We start from the raw sequence: 19,681 nt of genomic DNA, 5'->3' as shown, positions 1-19,681 counted from the left end.
TCTGTCTACATGGGGAGACAGACATGTCTGACTGAGCTTATCATTAGGTGACACATTGGTGTAACGTCACACACTCTGAATATGATCCAAGTTTCTGAACCTGCTTTGTGAATGGGGAAAAGCTTCAACTGCATGAGCATCCTGGATGTTCCATTTGTACAATGCGGACTGTGATGGCTGTGTTCATTAGTTTGATTGTATTCATAGGTTATTAACCATCACCTTGAACATCATAAATATTTGCCCTTCAGTCATGTTTCAGTGAAGCTTGAGAAAAAAAAACCTGGGGAAGAGAAGTGAATAGAAAGAAAGCACCCAGCTCAGTGTACAGCAGTGGGAACTTCGCACCCCCACTTTTCTGGGGCCATTTATTGTTTCTGACCTGAATATTGGAACATGGCACCTTTTTAAAAAAATTTTTAGTTGTTGATGGACCTTTATTTTATCCATTAATTTATACACAGTGCTGAGAATCAAACCCAGTGCCTCACACTTGCAAGGCAAGTGCTCTACCCCTGAGCCACAATACCAGCCCGAACACGGCACCTTTTACTGCTCAGAAGGAAGCCATGTGTCAGGGCATGTGAGGAGAGAAGAGAGAAGGAAACTATGTCTTACGTGGTAAATGCAAACCCAGCATAGTGCTGCTGTGGAAGGTTGGTCATGGAGTTGCAAGAAACCAATATTCATTGGCATTGCACTTGGGATGAAATATATAACAACATAAATGAAGTAAACAATAAAGGATATGGGTACGTGAGCCACACCTAAATTCACTTCCAGTGCATGAACAAGGGGACTTCATGTTACCTGGTCGGCTTCAAGAGGAACCATGTTCAACGCCTCATCTGTGTATTGGTGGTGGGCGATGTACACCCAGGAAGTGCAGACAGACTGACTGGGTCCGCAGGTCCTGGTCAGGAAGGGTCATATCTCTAGCAGGAAGCTCCAGTATTGCTTCTCCACTGGGCAGGGCTGTGGAGTGGGGTGGCCACAAGCTGACTCTATGCAGTCTCCACACCCCTGGGGCTCAATATGCAAAGCTCCTTGTTAGACTAGCAATTTCACTACCATTCTGATCCCTGGGGTGCATATCCTTGAAGACCAAGGAAACAGATGGGAGGTGTTCAGGCTGGCTTGTCCCCTGGCCCCAGAAGCCAGGTGCAGATCACCCAGTTCTCTCTACTGTTTCTCCTCCCCTCCATCATGGTTCCTTGCAAGTGAGACCCATGGCAGTTTTCTAGAAAACCCAAAAATATGTACTTACCAGCAAAGAAAATGTAGCTATTGCATATCATGTAGCCCATTTTTCTTTTAGATGTGAAAATATAGTTTGTGAATATGGGTATTACAACCCTGATCAAAAATACAACTAAGAGGTTATCATAAAAAAATACTCAGAGGCATCTTTTTAATGTCATTAATGATTCCTGATCCTTAATTTTCATTTTCTATATGTTGACCAGAAGATTTTAACCTGTGATTAATAATGATAAAAATGATTTTTTAATCATTATTAATTGTAGCAAGTATAGACAAGGATACTATTTCCTATAGGCATTTTACAAAATCCTTTTCTAATTGCATTACAAAATATACTTTTATTCACATTAAAGGACTGTGAGATAAAATTACGGTCTTCAACTTGAAATAAGATGTAATTCAGTTACAGAATCTCTAAAAGGTAACAATAAGCAGATGTGTCCAGATGCTCAGCAGATTTGAATATATATGCACCATCATTTAATAGGTGGGGACAGAGCACCCAGTAGTGTACATTTTTAAACCATTTACACTTAAGGACCTCAATATTTTTATATGTTTATCAATTTTTTTGGCCACAGGTTTCTTGCTTCTGAATGAGTCTATAAAACCTTGTCCTGTGGTGTCTTTTTTCACTCTCCTAATTCCTTTCCCTTAAAAATATAAAAAATAGATCTTTCAAAGACATCAGTGACATTATTAAGAAAGGTGAATTTTTCCATGTATCTTACAGAGAACAGTCATAGGTAAAAATATACTAAAATTTCCAGGTCACAACAACAAAAATTTTCAATCGTATTACAACAAAAAAAAAAATTTCAATCGTATTGTGGTGAACAGCCAAAGGGTCCTATAGATTATGTCCTTTAGTGAGAAAATTCTTGCTCCTTCCAGGCATTGAGGACACAGTGTCCTAGAGAACCTGAGTGGCCCGGGCACGGGCAGAGCTGCTTTGTGGGAGAGACGCGGCTCCACTCCAGAGTGGAGCACTGCCAGACCCAGGACCGCAGACTTGGATCACATGAAAGTTTCAGGACAGCCTTCAAGGAGGGCCCTAACCCAGCCCAGTGCGGCTCGGTGGGTGGGGTCGTGACCTTCTCCACCAGCAGGAAGCAGAGTCAGCAAACCCAGCTGAGGAGCAGAGACCTGACTGGAGACCGGCTGTGGCCCTGTGAGAGGAGAAGCCAGGACAGAGCCTTTTTGGACAAATTCAAGAAAAATCTTGAAATCTAGGAGGAAAAATATACCATCTACCCATACAAGTGCCCCCGTAGCTGGTGCAGCTGGTGAGGACACCATTGAGGAAGAGGGGAATGGACGGCTGCACACCTCAACACCTCTTAGAGTTGAGGAGGAGTTTTAAATATTTAAACACGAGTTACATAGCAGGGGCTCACTCGTTGAAAGTGAAGTCCTTGCACCATAAGCCGGGAGCCAGGATTGATTCAGGAATCGAGACATTGGAGAACGTCGTCTTCTTTCCCAACCTGATGCTGGCCGATCCCTCATCCTGAGAAACCCTGGTTCCGCCGTCTTTTTCCTCCCCCTCTTTCCATTCCTGTCTGTCATGAGGAACTCATGGTACACCTTTTGTTTGTACACGATTCTTGACTTTTTTCCTTAGGTTGCTTTAGAGTCACAACGACCTTTACACACCATGTCAGGAAGACTGACACACCTTTCAACTCAAAAATAAAATGTAGCTTTAGAAGACAGTTACAGTGTATAGTTTTAGTTATACATAGTATATATAGATATTGTTACAACTAGTTTTTGCACAGTTATACATGAGTTACATGTATACATGTGAGTTATAGTTATAGGTAACTATAACCTAATGCTATAATTTGTATTTATAAATAAATAATAAAAGTAGAAGAGGTGACACTGTGAGTATACAATAAAATGCAACCATAGTGGGTAATTCTAAGTATGGCTAAGTGAAAGGTGAACATGATTTTGGATATTAAAAAGAAGAGTTTCTAACATATTCCCTCTAACCAAATTGACTAAAAAAGCATATATTTCATCCCTTTTAAAAGAATTTTTGAATTTCACTATCAAGTATTCATTCAAAGAAATATAATTTATACTTTTACACATATGTATACAATCACATTGAGACACACACACACATATACGCGCACACACACACACACACCACACACACACACACAAAGAAGGACCTACATCCAAATTTTGGGTCTCGATTATCAATTTTGTTGCAGAAAATTGCAAAGTATCAGGAAAGCCATTAACCTGGGTACAAGGCACTTGTTTGTTACCATGCTAAAATTGGTCTTAGCTGGCATGGTGGTGCTTGGTGGCACACGCCTGTAATCCCAGTGGCTTGGGAGGATGAGACATGAGTATCACAATTTCAAAGCCAGCCTCAGCTAAAATGAGGCCCAAAGCAAATTATTTAGAGACAAGTTCTCTAAATAAAAAAGTATAAAAAGGGCTGGGGACGTGGCTCAGTGGTTGAACATCTCTGGATTCAATCTCCAATACCAAAATAAATAAAAAATAAAATAAGATAGTTTTACCTGTCTGAGGTGCAGCAGCAATGAAAGTCTGTGAGATTAGAGAAGAGAAAGACATAATCCTATTGTTCAGGAAATAGTGTCAAGAAAAACATTAACTGATAAGTGAACAGATAGAGCATATAATGGGAATGTTTGGGAATAAAAAATATTTGATACTGTCTCACAGCAAAGGCAACAATAAATTTTAGATGGTTTCAACCTCAATTGCAAAGGGCAAGACTAAAGATCCCTTACTGAGGCTATTGGTGCTTTCAGTGCAAACAGCAAAAACACTGAAAAATTAAACTCTAATTACACTGAGCACGGGGCGGAGGTGGGGACTTACTAAACACTATGAAGCATGTGTAAGAGAAGATACAATCCTAAAGAATAAATTTGCAGAATGTATTTAAAGACAAAGGACTGTTATTCCAGTTACTTACATGAATATTATGAATTAACGATAGATATGCATCATGATGGACATATCGCTCACGTGTATTACTTCAGAGAGGATTCCAATGGCCCATAATACATGGAAAGGCTCATAACCTCCTAATATCAAACTGTAAGTGAACAGTTACACCCTTTGAATTGTCAGAGCAAATGGAAGTGTTTGGGGGATGATGCAGAACCTCAGAATACCTAAGGGGGAGGGTAAGTTGGTTCAATTCTTTGAAACTACCCAAAGGTGAAAACTGTTCTGCTACAGCCAGCACTTCCACACCAAGTATGTGTCCCAGGGCGTGGGGTTCAATCTGAGGGCACTGGCCACGTGTGCCTGTACAACACCACTGAGCTACGTCCCCGCCCTAAAACTATTGTTTATTCACTTTGAGAGTCATGGTAGAGAATATTCAAGAAGTTTATCCAAATAGCAGAAAAATGAACACCAAACGTTGCTCCACATCAGAAAAGCTACGTATGTTTAATGTCACCGTATATAATGTGTAAAAAAATACAGAGCACCCAAATCAAGAAATAACTTCTGAAACCAATGAAAGGGTCATTTCTGAAGCACGAGGATGAGACTCGCATGAAAAATTGGAATTCATCATGGGACATGTTGTGCAGGGATGTCATGAGGTGATGAATATGGATTGCATTGCTGTAAAAATGACAGTTTTGCCAGGCAAAAGTGACCCAATACTGGCAATCAGATACTGGCTTCATCAAACCAGTTTTCCACGGTCACAAAGCCTCCTCCTAGGTTCTGTCTTCTCCATTCCTGTCCTTGGAAGAGACACGGGATTACATTTAGATCCCACCCAGAAGGTCCACTAAGTGCTCCTTCTCTGCCAACCCCCTTGTTCCCAACAAGCAACACTCGTCATTCATCCCACACTTGGATCACAAGTTGACATAGTTTGAAGACCACCATGGAGTCCACCCCACAGATGCCAGTGGTTGGTACGTGGAGAATTCCCTACCCAGGACACCCAGGAGTGGGCTCCCAGGTTGTTGCCTGTGGCATCGGGTCCAGGTATGACAACTTCATGGGGAATTGAATGAATGGAGTTCTGCTCTCTGTGCCACCATATTTCCCACCTCTGATATCTTTGGAATGAAAGGTCTTTCTCCTTATTGTCACAGCATATTAAAGTCATGGTTTTTTAAACTGGGAATGAAGATGTCTTCATCGATGGACTTCAAGTATGTCACAGTCATCTCAAACCACTGATCTGATCCAATCATGCCGATTTTATAGACAAGACGTGGAGCATGGTCAATGCTATTTTCCCCACAGAAGCATATGGATGCCAGTAGCAGATCTCAATCATTGCTTCTGAGGATACGAATGTCCACCCCTTGGCTTGCATTAGCTTGACACTGGGATGCACTTCTAATGGCCCCAGCTGTGATTAGTGGAAGCGATTCTCTTAATATGGCCAAGCGTTGCTTAAATACCACCCTTATCCTGCCATCCTTCACTAACTTGCCTTCTTCTGAGACTTCAACGCAAAGAAATTTCTAAGACTGGAATCCTTGCTTCAGGGTCCACTTCTGTGGAATCAAAGCAACAAAGTTATCTTTGGGGGGAGAAATCATGTGGCAAATACCACAGAACCAGACAAAAGGCAACGCCAGGTTTCAGGGTGATTTAAAATCTATTTGGCCATTATGTGAGTTCATTAATTTAGAAGAGTATAGTGACCGAAGAGTCAGGAATTATAGCTCACCCCACATGTTTTCACTGTTAACTATTCTAGAAACCCAGTTAAAAAAGGGCAAACAACACATCATAGAACAGCTCTCCCACTGATGAGTTTCCTCAAGGCCTCCTTCACGTCCCTGTTCCTCAAACCATAGACAAATGAATTCATCAACTGAGGGACCACTGTGTACATCACTGAAGCCACTGCTGTCTTCCTGGGGGAGTCAGAAACTGCGGAGCTAATGTACACCCCAAAAGCTGTTCCATAGAACAGGGAGACAACAGACAGGTGAGACCCACAGGTGGAAAAGGCTTTGTGTTTTCCTTCTGATGATGGCATCCTCAAGACAGAGGACACAATGTGAGTGTAAGAGAAAATGATCCCAGAGAAAGGAACGCCACCAAATAGGCAAGCTACAACATAGATCAGGATGTTATCAACGAAGATATCCGAACAGGCCAGCTTGATGATCTGAGCAAGTTCACAGAAGAAGTGGGGGATCTCCAGGTCTGTGCAGAAGGACAGACGCAGCACCATCAGAGTGTGCAGCAGGCCATCCACAAGGCTAATCAACAAGGAAAACAGCATCAGTAGTCCACACAGCCAGGGGTTCATGATGACTGTGTACCTGAGTGGATGGCAGATGGCCACGTAGCGGTCATAGGCCATCACGGCAAGCAGACAATTTTCCAAGCCACCGAAGACTAAGACAAAGCAGACCTGGGAGAGGCAGGCTGTGTAGGTGATGCTCTTATTCTGTGTTAGGATGTTCACCAGCATCTTGGGGATGGTGCTTGAGCTTAAACAGATATCAGTGAGGGAAAGATTGGCAAGAAAGAAGTACATGGGGGTGTGGAGGTGGGGGTCAGAGCTGACCACCAGGATGATGAGCAGGTTCCCCAGGATGGTGACCAGGTACATGGACAGGAACAGGCTGAAGATGAGGGGCTGCAGGGCTGGGTCATCTGTCAGTCCCAGGAGAAGGAATTCTGAAACAGCTGTGTGGTTCGTGGGTTCCATGTTGGTGGTGAATCTGAAGGAAAAGAAAGAGTCAAGGGCTGGGGTGTGGCTCAGTGATAGAGCGCTGCCCAGCATCTGTGGGTCTGATCCTCAGCACCACATGAGAATAAAATAAAGATATTGTGTCCAACTATAACTAAAAAATAAATATTAAAAAAGAAAAGAGTCAAGATACAATAAGATATAAGGACTCCAGTAAATGGAATCTGTTACTGCAGAGAGATTGAGGCAGGAAGAATGAGAGCTGGGTGCGTCTTGGTGCTGACCCGTGAGAACGTGCCGGGAAGATGACGTTCCACAGGAGCCGAGTGGGCCACTGCTTTCTCTTCATCTCACTTATGTCTTTTTCTTGTTGCTTCTGCAGGGTGAGATTTTCATAAAACAACTGCACTCACTTCCTGACCATTAATTAGGGAGCCCTGTGCTCCCTGATCGGCTCCAAGAGCAATGAGGTCGAGCATCCTACCTGTACACTGAAGATGGAAGATGTGTCCTCCAGACGTGCAGACACACTCAGTGAGAGACTGGGATCTTGGTCTGAAGGTTCATCTCTGGGAGGCGGCTCCGGAGCTGCTTCGTGACTGGGGCAGGGCCGTCCAGTGACATCACAGGCCAGCTCCTATTGTCTCCATATCCCTGGGGGCTCAAAATCCAAGGTCCTCATTAAACAGCTATTTTACTGTCATTCTAATCCCAGGAGTGCATGTCCCCAGAGACCAGGACTTTGGAGGTGAGGAGTTCAGGATGGCTGATTTCCTGACCCCTGATTTCTTGTTTCTGCACACCTCACACACACCACTTCTATGATACAGTCTAGTGTTCCTTGTGAGTTACAAACTAAGTCACATCTATCCATCACATTTTATCTCAAAATCTGTTGCCCATTTTAGGTGTGAGAATGTCTTACAGATTCAGGTATAAATAGTGTCATTTTAAATGTTATCTAAATATTTAAAAATACAGCAACTCAGGCACGTCTTTTCTTAACTACAATTGGTGTTGACTGAACCTCAATTTTTGCACAAAGGATTATAATCTGTTTTCTATGATCACAGCTAATGGTGCAAAATACAGATAGACCAAGACACCTTGTTCAGAATTTAACGTTTTCACAATGGTTTCAACAGTCTTTTTCACAGAAAGAGACTGTGAGTTGAAATTATGATTCTTCATTTTTTAATGAAAAAATGTTAGTTACTTACTAAATTACCAAAAGAAAGAACTATGCAAATGTGTCCATAAACTCAGCACATTTGTTTAGACTTTGGACATCTTTTAATGGGTGAATGCGTTATTCATATTAGTGTTCAACTTCAAAGACAGTTTTAGTTAAGGGTTTTGATATTTTCATGTGTTATTAACACATTTTACACCATGTTAACTCATTTCATATAAATTCTAATTTTCAAGTAGCTAATTTTTTTTTGACAAGATGGCATTGTGATTTTATTTTATTTTATTTTATTTTTGGTACTAGGTGTTGAACCTAGGGGCACTCAATCACTGAGCCACATCCCCAGCCCTTTTTATTTTTTAATTTGCAGACAGGGTCTCACTAAGTTGCTTAGGGCCTTGCTAAATTGCTGAGACTGGCCTGAAACTTGTGGTCCTCCTGCCTCAGCCTCCTGAGCCTTTGGGATTACAGGTGTGTGCCAATGTGTCCTGTGCATTGTGATGTCTTAACCCCATCAATATTTACATGCATGAGTCATAGTTAAAATGAACAAAGACATGGATGGGATTAAAAAAGGTCATTTTTTTCTATATACCACACAAAGAGAACAGCAAATATTAAAAGAGAATAATGTTTTACAGGTACCAATAAAGAACTTGACACAATTTGTCAAGAATAGAAGAAGTAAAAGAAACTGTGGATGTTTCCCCATAAACAAGAAATATTTCTTCTTTCTAGATATTGCAACCTCAGTGTTCCAGAGGACTAGTTGCTAAGGGCAGAGGTAGAGCTTTCTTTGCTCCAGAAGTATGGGCTAACCCAAGAGTCAAGCATTGCCTAAACCCATGGCTGTGGACGTAGACCACCTGATGGTTGCAGAAAACTCTCCAAGGAAGAACATAACCAAGCTCACTATCGACTTGGTGGATGGATTTATGATATGGTGTTCTTCATATCTTCCAATATCCAAACTCAGTTAACTGAATTCAGGAGTAGAGACCCTAATGGTGACGGATGAGGCAACTATGACCCTGACAGATAAGAAATCAGGTCAAAGCCTCATTGTATTGATGGATCAATTGATGCATCATAGTTATACATAATGTTGGAGTTCATTTTGACATAATTATAAAAGCATGGACTATAATTTGCTCCACTTCAGGCCTCAGTACTTTCTCTTTCCCTTCCCTCCTTCCTCCTTCTCTTCCCCTTCCACTGGTCCACTGGTCTTCCTTCTTCTTACTTATAGCTTGTTAAATTCATGCTTTATAGATACACATCAAGGTGCAGTTCACTATGGTATATTCATATATGTACATAGTATAATTTGGTCCATTTCATTTCCCAGTTCTTCCCTTTCCCCATCCCTCCTTCCTCCTCCTCCACCCCCTTCCACAGCTCCACTGATATCTCTTCTTTTCATGGGTTTCCTTCTCCTTTACCCTTGGTTTGCTCAGGTGTCAGCATATGAGAGAAACATTTTTGCATTTCTGAGACCTGCCTGTTTCACTCAGCATGATGCTCTCCGGCTCCATCCATTTACCAGTGAATGATATAATTCCATTCTTCTTTATGGCTGAGTAAGACTTCATTTCTTTATCTAATCATCTATTGAGGGACACCTAGGCTGGTTTCATAAACTGGCTACTGTGTATCATGTTGCTATAAACACTGGCATGCATATATCACTGTAGTATGTTGATTTTAATTCTTTAGGATAAATACCAAGGAGTGGGATAGCTGGATCATGTGGTGGTTCCATTCCTTGTTTTTTTTTGAGGAATCTCCATACCACTTTTCAGAATGGTAGTGGTTTGCAGTCCCACCAACACCATGTAAGAGAACCTTTCCCCCACATCTTCAACAGTACTTATTATCATTTGTATTTTGATACTTGCCACCAGAACTGGAGTGAGATGAAGTCTTGGTATAGTTTGGATTGGCATCTTCCTGATTGCCCTTAGGAGATGAACATTTCTTCATGTATTTGTTGGACATTTGCATTTCTTCTTGTGAGAAATGTCTCTGCTCATGTTCATCAAAGCACCACTGACATATGGGCACCCTTCCTTCTGTACTAACTTCTGCTTTTTTTTTCAAGGTATCTTTAGAGTCACAACTATACTCAAGATGAAATCAGGAAATATGACATTGCAATTTAACTCAAAATAAGATTACATGAAGATATCAACATATAAATACAAGTGATAATGCACAGAGAGTACCATAATAATGCAACCCCATCAGGCTCATTCTATTTCTCAGTGAAATTTGAATTTGTTCTTGAATATTATAGGCAGACTTTTCTAATACATTCTCTGTAATCATAATGGACTAGCATTTAATCAATATTTTGCTTCCTTTTTAGAATTTTACTGCCAAGTTTTCCAAATTTCATAGTATTGGTGCATGTATGTGCTGGTTCGCGTACACACACAGACACACACACACACACACACACAGTCACAGAGTAAAACTGTGTCTTGTTTATCCACAATTTAACAGAAAATTCCAAACTACCAGAAAAGAACTTAATTTGTGATACAAAGCCATTTTGTGATTGTATGTAAAAAACTTGAGGGCTTGTTTGTTACCACACTGAACTAGATATAATTGATTGATGTGTTGAGATCAGTAAGACAAGAGATATTGTTGCAAGAATTACATAGTTATCTTATTATTCCAAAAAAGAGAGTCCAGGAAAACATTAACTCGTGAATGAATGTCTTCTTTATTGCCGAATTGACATTACAGTGAATGGATGGAACTATTTCATAAGTCATGCTAAAATAAAAATGAACTTGGATATCTTTCCTCTTATCAAAGACAAATAAATTTCAGGTGGTTTCAGCCTCAATTGAAAAAGGAAAGAGAATAATTTATTTGTTGAGGTGATTAGTCATTTCAATGTCAAGACTTACTATGTACAGACCAAGAGAGAAAATACTGACAAATTAAAACCTGCTAAAACCAGGCACTTTTGGACATCCATGATATAGTATAAAGCACATGGAAAAGGAGGCACACTCCCCCAAAATAAAATTTTACTAATACAAACTACAAAGAATTGCTATTTCAAATGCATAAATAATTTGTCTATTTGGAAAAGAAAATGACAGGCAGTTCAATGGAAATATCATAAACATTTATTTAACAAGGGAAGAAAATAAACAGCTCATAATATGTGAGAAGACTCTCAATGTCATAATAAGAAATGTAAATTAATTAATTAATTAATGTTTTACATCCATTAGATTGTTGAGGTAAATAAAGTATTCTGCAAGTGACGTAAAACACAAGGAATATCTAATTAGAACTTAAATTCATTATACCATTTAGAAATATTCTTCATCCAACCCAAAAGTTACTATGCAATAGCTAGTAATTTCACTATGTATGTCAAAATATGTTTATTTCCTTCAGAAGACACAGAGGAGAATATTCACACAGCTTTGATCACAATATAAGAAAAACAGATACCCAAATTACATCCACATCAAAAAATGTCCCTGACCTTCAAGGTCTCAATACACAACTCGAACATAGAGCACTGAAAATAGATGGATAACTGCTAAATGGACAACAGCAGGATTGATGGAGAAGCTCAATGACGAGAAAGTGACATGTGATTAATCTATTCATTACCAGCGGTGGACATTGGCACATGATTTCTGTTCTCTAAACGTATTCTCTCTGCCTGTGTTCCACAGAAGCAGACCCCAAGGCAGAGTTTCTAGTTTTAGCAATTTTTATGTGGTACATGCTCAGAAAAGGCAAGGTCAAAATGAAACAAATTTATGAAATGAAAAGTATAGGAATATCTGCAAGGGTGATAAAATGCCCTAGAGTGGAAATCACAATGATGCGGTTAAAAAAAAATGATCGAATACTGGAGGTCAGCACTGGCTGGCTCCATACAGATTCCATCTCCATGGATGCAATGCCTCCCACTTTTCTTTGTGTCTTCTCCACTTCTATCTTGTAAAGAGACATCATTACACTGAAGGCCACCCAGGTGAACCAGGATACGTTTCTCTTCTGCAAATCCTCTTTCCCCCATTATCATATGAGTAACATTCACACCTTTAGCACATAAGATAAGCACAAGTTATTGGGACAGGATCTGGGTGCATTTAGAGGGCAACCATTCAGTCCACTACAGAGATGCAATTTGGTAGGTTCACAGAAAAAAGGACCAAGGGGAGGGCCCTCAGCATTCCATCTCTGGCATCATGCCCAAGTGCGACACCTCAACTTGTTCCTACTCCTGGGTTCCTGAGGGAGAACCAGCCCTGGGATGAGCTCACCTCAGGGAGGACTGAAGGAAGCCCTGCTCTCTGTCCCTGTAGATTCTCTGCGCACACGTCCTTGGTGTAAACAACAACTCTCTTTGTTGTTTCAGTTTATTGTCACTGGACTTTATTTTCTTATTAGGAATGAAGGCATCTTCCTTGATGAGTTTCAAAGATCTCGCAATCATTTCAAAACAGTAATATGGAATTAAGCCACTTTAATTATAGAAATTAAAATGGAGTCTGATAGACGCTATTACTACCTGAGAAACATATTTGCTGCCAGTAACTTGTTTCAGTAATTGCATTATGTAATCCCTTTACCTCCCGTTAGTATTAAGTCTAAGGAGGAAATTCACTGCAACCTAATTAAGTCATCAGGTGAAAACTATTGTAGGGGTTCTGTGTTTGGGAGGGGATCCCCGATGACTTCATGGCTGTGGATGTTTGGTGTGCCTGAGAAAGTTTCTGTGCAAAGGCATAGGTTACCTGGTTGCTATGGCCATGCTAGAGTCTTATCAGCGTCAACCTTAACTTTAGGCACATAACTCCTGGGAATAAAGGAACTTGCTTGCTAGATAACTACAAGGTTTCCCCAGGCTCCTGTGCTCCTGGAGCTGCCCAACCAACAGTGGAACTTCTTGAGAGCTGCATAAAGCTCCTGACACTGCATATTGTAACTATGAAGCGTAACTGCAGAATAAGCACCCTTCCTGAATATGGTTATGGTACTAATGACCTAATGTAACCTATTGGTATAAATAAAGGTGGCCGCTTGGACAAAGAGCTACTCTGCTACCTTCCCTGCCTCTGCACCTTGTCTCTAATTATTATTATTATTCTTTACAAATTATTCCCTGGGTATGACTACCATTGGAATTATGGTCCCTGGCCTATCCACTGTGTCTAACTTGCCTCTTATGAGGCAGCACCAAATTTGTTTCTTTCTGAAATTTTGAACTCTGACATATGCTCTTCTTCCTTGTAACCTGAGTAAATAAATGGTGTTTAGAGAAATGAAGTCATGCATCCAGCATTACAGAGTTAGACAGAAAGCAAAGTGAGGTTATAAGCCAAGTCACAATGCACCCAGTCATGTGATCTCATTATTTTAGAAGAGGCCCTTTAAAGAATATAAGTGACAGGGATTCAGGACCACCAGTAATGCTGTCATTTTGACTTAGTGGAGAAATCCTAGTGCAAAGCAAATGACTCATTATAGATGAGCCAATATCCTGCCAGAGAGTTTCCTCAAGGCCTCCTTCATGTCCCTGTTCCTCAGGCTGTAGATAAAGGGGTTCAGCATGGGAGGGACCACAGTGTACATCACTGAAGCCACTGCAGTCTTTCTGGGGGAGTCACTAAATACAGAGGTAATATACACCCCAAAAGATGTCCCATAAAACAAGAAAACAACAGATAGGTGAGACCCACAGGTGGAAAAGGCTTTGTGCTTTCCTCCTGATGATGTCATTTTTAAGACAGAGGACACAATGTGAATGTAAGAAAAAATTATTCCAGAGAAAGGAATACCAACAAATACGCAAGCTGCCAAATATAACACAATGTTGTGAATAAGGGTGTCAGAACAGGCCAGCTTGATAATCTGAGCAAGTTCACAGAAGAAGTCGGGGATCCCCAGGTCTGTGCAGAAGGACAGTCGCAGCACCATCAGAGTGTGCAGCAGGCCGTCCCCAATGCTGATGATCAGAGAGACCTGGACAAGCACAACACAGAGGCAGGGGTTCATGATGACCATGTAGCTCAGGGGGTGGCAAATGGCCACATAGCGGTCATAGGCCATCACTGCAAGGAGAAAATTTTCTAAGAGACTAAAAACCAAGACAAAGCAGAGCTGCGAGATGCATTCTGCATAAGAGATGCTCTGATTCCGTGTCTGGATGTTCACCAGCATCTTTGGAATCATGCTTGTGCTGAAACAGATGTCATTCAAGGAAAGATTACAGAGGAAGAAGTACATGGGGGTGTGGAGATGGGCGTCAGAGCTGATGGCCAGGATGATGAGCAGGTTCCCCAGGATGGTGACCAGGTACATGGACAGGAACAGGCTGAAGACGAGGGGCTGCAGGGCTGGGTCCTCTGTCAGTCCCAGGAGGAGGAATTCTGAAACAGCTGTGTGGTTTCTGGCTTCCATGTTGTTGACAAATCTTATGAAGTTGATGGGGGTGAAAGCTAAAAATTAATGGGCCAGCAGGTGCAGCATCACCTGGGAACAGGTTAGAACCACCTGGTAGACTCCTCAATCGTTAGATTTTTAGAACTATTAGCATGGACCTTTCTATTAAGACACCCAGTCCAAGGTAATTGGTGATGATACTCCTACCAACTAATATACTCACCACAATCCCTGCTCAACACGCACAAGAACACAAACACATTTCAGAATATTCTGTAGGTCATTATGTTTAAGAAGCAGCAGATTTCTGCTGTGTGGGAAGAGTGACGTCTCCTTGTGGAGAGTATGAGGCTGCAACCTTGAGAACTGGGTGGGGATCAGTCCACACGTCAGGGAATTTGTCCAGAAGATGACAGCTGGCAGGAGTGGGCTAGGGAGACCGGCTTCTCATCCTCAGGGTGTCCTCTCCTCCCTGCTTCCCCAGGATGAAATGACCACAAAACATCAGCTCTGCTTTCCAAAGCTTGATTAAGGCTGTGTGTTCCCTGTTTGGGTGGAAGAGGGGTGGTGTTGAACATCTTAATGTTTTCTGTGGTGCTGGGGATGGAACCCAGGGCTCACAAGGGCTAGGTAAGTGCTCTACCACCGAGCCACGTCCACAGCCCATCTTACCTGAATGTTGCAGATGTAAGATGAGCCCTCAGGGAAAGCAGACTGATTGAAGGAGTGGATGAGACCCTGGTCAGGAAGGCTCATCTCTGGGAGGAGGCTCAGGTGCAGCTTCCCAGGTTGGGAAGGACTTTTGAGGGGAGTGGCCACAGGCTCTAGTCTCTGTGTCCCTGAGGTTCAATATCCTAAGCTCCTCATTAGACCCGTTATCTCACTAGTGTTCCAATCTCAGGAGGGCATGTCCTTAAAGGCCAAGAATGGAGGCGAGGAGTTTGGGACAGGCCAGATGTTCCCATTCAGTTCTCCCCATTTTTCCTGCCCATCTTCATTTCTGAGTCCTTGAACATGTAGCACACACCACTTCTCATACATTTCAGTGTTCCTTTTGACTTACAAACTAAGCCATCTCTATTTATTTTGTGAAATCAGGAAGCCTGGTTCTTATTTTAGGTATCGTAATATGTCTTGTATATGTGGATCTAAATGGTGTTGTTCTAACTGTTATCTAAATATTATAAAATACAGACCCTCAGGGATGGCTCTTCTTAGCTATCATTGATGTTGATTTTTGCTTTCATATTGAACACAGAGGATTATAATCTATTTTCTAGGATCACTGCTAATGGCCAAAATTATAGACAGGACCGTGACTCTTCGTTTAGAATTTAATGAACACCTGCTTCAATTTTATCACAATAGTTTTCTTCACATACAGAGAGGATAGTTGAACTTATGGTTCTTCATCTTTACATGAAATTCTAATTCAAATTACAAAATCATCCCAAGGTAGTGTGTCCATATATTTAGCTCATCGGGTTGTATTTCAACCATCGCTTAATGGAGTTGGTGTTCTGCATTGGTGTTTATTTAAAAAAAAAACTTTCATATTTGGGGATTTCTGTATGATCATATGTTTATCAAGTTACTTTACATTTAACCTCTTTTCATGTGAACTTATAATTCACTGGATATGTTATTTGCAATTTGTGAAGAGACAGATTGTGATGGTTTTCTTCAATGTCTCAACTCTATTAATTTTAAAAGGAGAAAGAGTAAAAAAACTGTAATAGGTCTTCAATAAACTTTGGTTTAACTTTTAAGAGAAACTCATATACATTGGATGCTACTATACATGATCTCATCAAATCAGAAAAATATGATGCAGAAGAGAGATGAAGGGATTTCTAGAACTATGCCTTAGAATGAGTGAGTTCAATGCAAGATGGGAGTGCTGGATTTAATTAAATGCACACATTTCTCTCAATAAAATACAGAAAGCAATTTGTCTTTGGAAGAAAAAATAATTTAACACTTATCAACAATACAACTTTCCATGGAACATCACCAGCCTCACAAAATTTTATACAGAAGTTCTTCCCAACTTTCAGGAGAATTGATTTCAATTAAAGGGCAATTTCAGAAAATATGGGTGAGAAATATGCTCTATATTATCCTCAATTTGAATGTCAGATATAGACAAGTTTAATACACAAAAGGGAAACCCAATAGTACTCTGACTGCAGATTTTCTGCAGAATATTATAAATAGGAGTTCAGCAAAAAATAGAGAGTGTGACCATTTTTTGTTTGTTTTTCTCTCAAGGAATGCAAGGTTGGTTCTATCTCTACATAACTACATCATGTGCTCTTGACTACACCAGGTCTTTCCTCAAATGTCATCTTTTCAATGAAGCATCTCATTATCATCCTGTTTAAAATTAGAATAACTTTCACATCATTGTATTCCTAACAAATATGATCCATAGCATTTCTCAGCACTGAAAAGAATGTGATTTTCATATGAAAACAGGTTTGGCTACCAAGAATAAAACAGAAACAAAGTTTTATACTGATAGGTTATTAGGATGTGTAACTGGGATGAGACCCTGTGGAAGAGAAGTGATTGAAAATTGATTAGGCCGAGGGATAAATTGTGCTGGGACAACCAGCACCTCCCAATAAGTGTCCTCTGACCTGCCAGGGGTTAGGAAATGGAGACGAACCTTCAGATTTGTCTCAAATTGGGGCAAGTGAGTCAGGTCCTTGCTACATAGCATTACCACAGATGCAATTGGGAAGGGGAAGTAATCTTGGTTGCAGTCAATCTCTTTTATTTTTAAAAATTAATTAATTGATTTATTTATTGGTGCTAGGGATTGAACCTAGGGGCACTTAACAACTGAGCCACATCCCTAGCCCTTTTTGTTTTAGCAATATAGGGTCTTGCTGAGTTGCTCAGGATCTTGTGATCCTCCTGCCTCAATCTCCCAAGGGTCTGGGATTTCAGGTGTGTGCCACGGTGCCCGGCGCAGTCAATATCTGCTATGGAGGCATTCCCAGAAGGGGTGCAAGATGAAGGGCTGTCGGCTAGCAGCACCCAGCAATTGTGGTGATGAGTCCATCTCTCATGACAGAACATCCAGATGGCTCATCTCATGACTGTCATGCTTGTTTTCCTTGTGCATTGCCTATTTCTCCTCTCTTGGATGAATCAGGATGTTGTGGATGAGGGCACTGGATAGATGGGCTTGATAATCCAATCCAGGAGAGTTTGCAGAAGAGGGCATCTCCAGGTCTGTGCAAAGGGCAGTCACGGCCCCTTCTGACACATCAGGCTGTCTGCAGTGCTGGCCAACAAAGGCCAGAACCAGCAGGACTCAGACAGGGGTTCAGGGTAACGGTGTACCCAAGTGGTGATGACGGCCATGTAGTCATCACCATGCAGACATGACTGCAAGGAGAACATTTTCTAAGGCAGTCAAAACCAAGGCAAAGCCTGACTGGGAGAGAAATCATGCGTAAGTGTTGCTTAGATCCTAAGCTTGGGTGTTCCCAGCATCACTGGTGTTGTGCTCATGTAACTGGTGGTCTTGCTCTGTCTCTGGATGTTCACCAGCATCTTGGGGACCGTGGTGGAGATGAAACAGATGTCAATGAAGGACAGGTTGGAGAGGAAGAGGTACATGGGGGTGTGGAGGTGGGGTCAGAGCTGTTGGCTAGGACGAAGCTGTTGGCAGGGTCCCGATCACCATGACCAGGTACACAGACAGGAAGGGTCCAAAGAGAAGGGGCTGCAGTTCTGCTGGAGAGTCCCAGGAGGAGGAACTGTACTGCACCTGTTTGGTCTTCTGGTTTCATGTTGCTGAGGAGGAGGATGGGGAAAGAAAAGGTCATGAACCAGGATGAGTGTGCAAGGGTCCCTTATTTTGAAAACCTTTCATATATATTTTGGGAAGAGAATATTACTAGTCTCTCTCTCTCTCTCTCTCTCTCTCTCTCTCTCTCCCCCCCCCCTCAGTAATAATGACTCTTCTTTGATATCTTCCTTTTTTTTTTTTTGGTTACCCTGGCTAGATTTCTGTTAATTTTATTTATCTTTCAATTTTTGGTTTCACTGATTTTCTGTATTGGCATCCTTTTTAATTTCATTGATTTGCGTTCTAATTCATTCATTCATTTATTTATTTAGTGACAGGTTCTCACTCTGTTTCCCATGTGAGGCTCCTGTGCATTAGCTCAGGTGATCCTCCTTTCTCAGCCTCCCAAGTATCCCTGACTATAGGTGTGCACCACCACACCCAGTTTGCGCTTTTTTTTTCCAGTTCCAGGGATTGAACTGAGGGGCTCTCAACCACTGAGCCACATCCCCAGCCCTATTTTGTATTTTATTTAGAGACAGGGTCTCATAGAGTTGCCTCACCATTGCTGAGGTTGGCTTTGAACTTGTGATACTTCTGCACAAGGGACATCTCTGATGCTCTGTTCAGCTAGATATCAGGAGGCAGGTGATCATTGCTAATCCAGTAGCATCATAGGTCACCTCACATGATGGCAAAGAATCAACTCCAAAGTCTGATATCATGATGTCAAAGAGTCAGAAATTTCTCTTTAGAAAAGCAAAGAATAAACCTTGTGTGTACTGCACGTTCTGGTCTAGCTACAGTCGCATTCTCTTCTTTGTTAACAGCAAAACTCCTCAAGAAGCTCTCTCCAGCTCTTCTCCACTCATATATTTCTGAGGTCCATCCAATGAGGCTGTAGCCACATTTGTCATCTGCAGGTCACAGTTGCCCTCACCAGTCACCAGTCAGGTCCATCCACCTGACTCACATCACTGGCTTCTGCTGCTTGACGATGTGGACACTGTCACAGATCTGTCCACCTGGTGGACAGTGAGCTTGGTTAGACTCTTGGAGGATTTTCTGACACTTTGAGGGGCTCCAAGCCCAAGTCCTGGGTCTAGGCTGGGCTTCACTCGCAGTTCATCCACGTTTCTCAGATAAGGAAGCTCTAGCTCAGCCACTGGAATACATCTTCTCCTGGGGCGTTTAGTCCTCATACCAGGAAAGGGAAACTCCTTTCCAGCTTATGGGGATAAATCCAGAGATCCTTGGCTTCTACCCATTAAACACGCTTTCTCAGAATTCTTTTGTAAATGTGTGCAAA

At 41.6% G+C, this 19,681-nt stretch overlaps 2 protein-coding genes across 2 annotated transcripts; both read right to left on the bottom strand.

The window, feature by feature from the left end:
- Positions 1–6,028: 6,028 nt before the first annotated feature.
- Positions 6,029–6,982, bottom strand: LOC143411050 (olfactory receptor 7G2-like). The gene has a single exon (XM_076871871.2). It carries the CDS (start codon positions 6,962–6,964, stop codon positions 6,029–6,031), a length of 936 nt encoding a protein of 311 aa, XP_076727986.2. The 5' UTR covers positions 6,965–6,982.
- Positions 6,983–13,646: 6,664 nt separating this feature from the next.
- On the bottom strand, positions 13,647–14,606 carry LOC143411034 (olfactory receptor 7G2-like). Its single transcript, XM_076871870.2, has one exon. The coding sequence runs from the start codon at positions 14,583–14,585 to the stop codon at positions 13,647–13,649; it is 939 nt and encodes a 312-aa protein (XP_076727985.2). The 5' UTR covers positions 14,586–14,606.
- Positions 14,607–19,681: the final 5,075 nt, after the last annotated feature.

The sequence above is a fragment of the Callospermophilus lateralis genome, chromosome 1 (assembly GCF_048772815.1).
Source record: "Callospermophilus lateralis isolate mCalLat2 chromosome 1, mCalLat2.hap1, whole genome shotgun sequence".
In the NCBI taxonomy this organism is placed as follows: domain Eukaryota; kingdom Metazoa; phylum Chordata; class Mammalia; order Rodentia; family Sciuridae; genus Callospermophilus; species Callospermophilus lateralis.
This window is presented reverse-complemented; position numbering and strand designations above follow the sequence as displayed.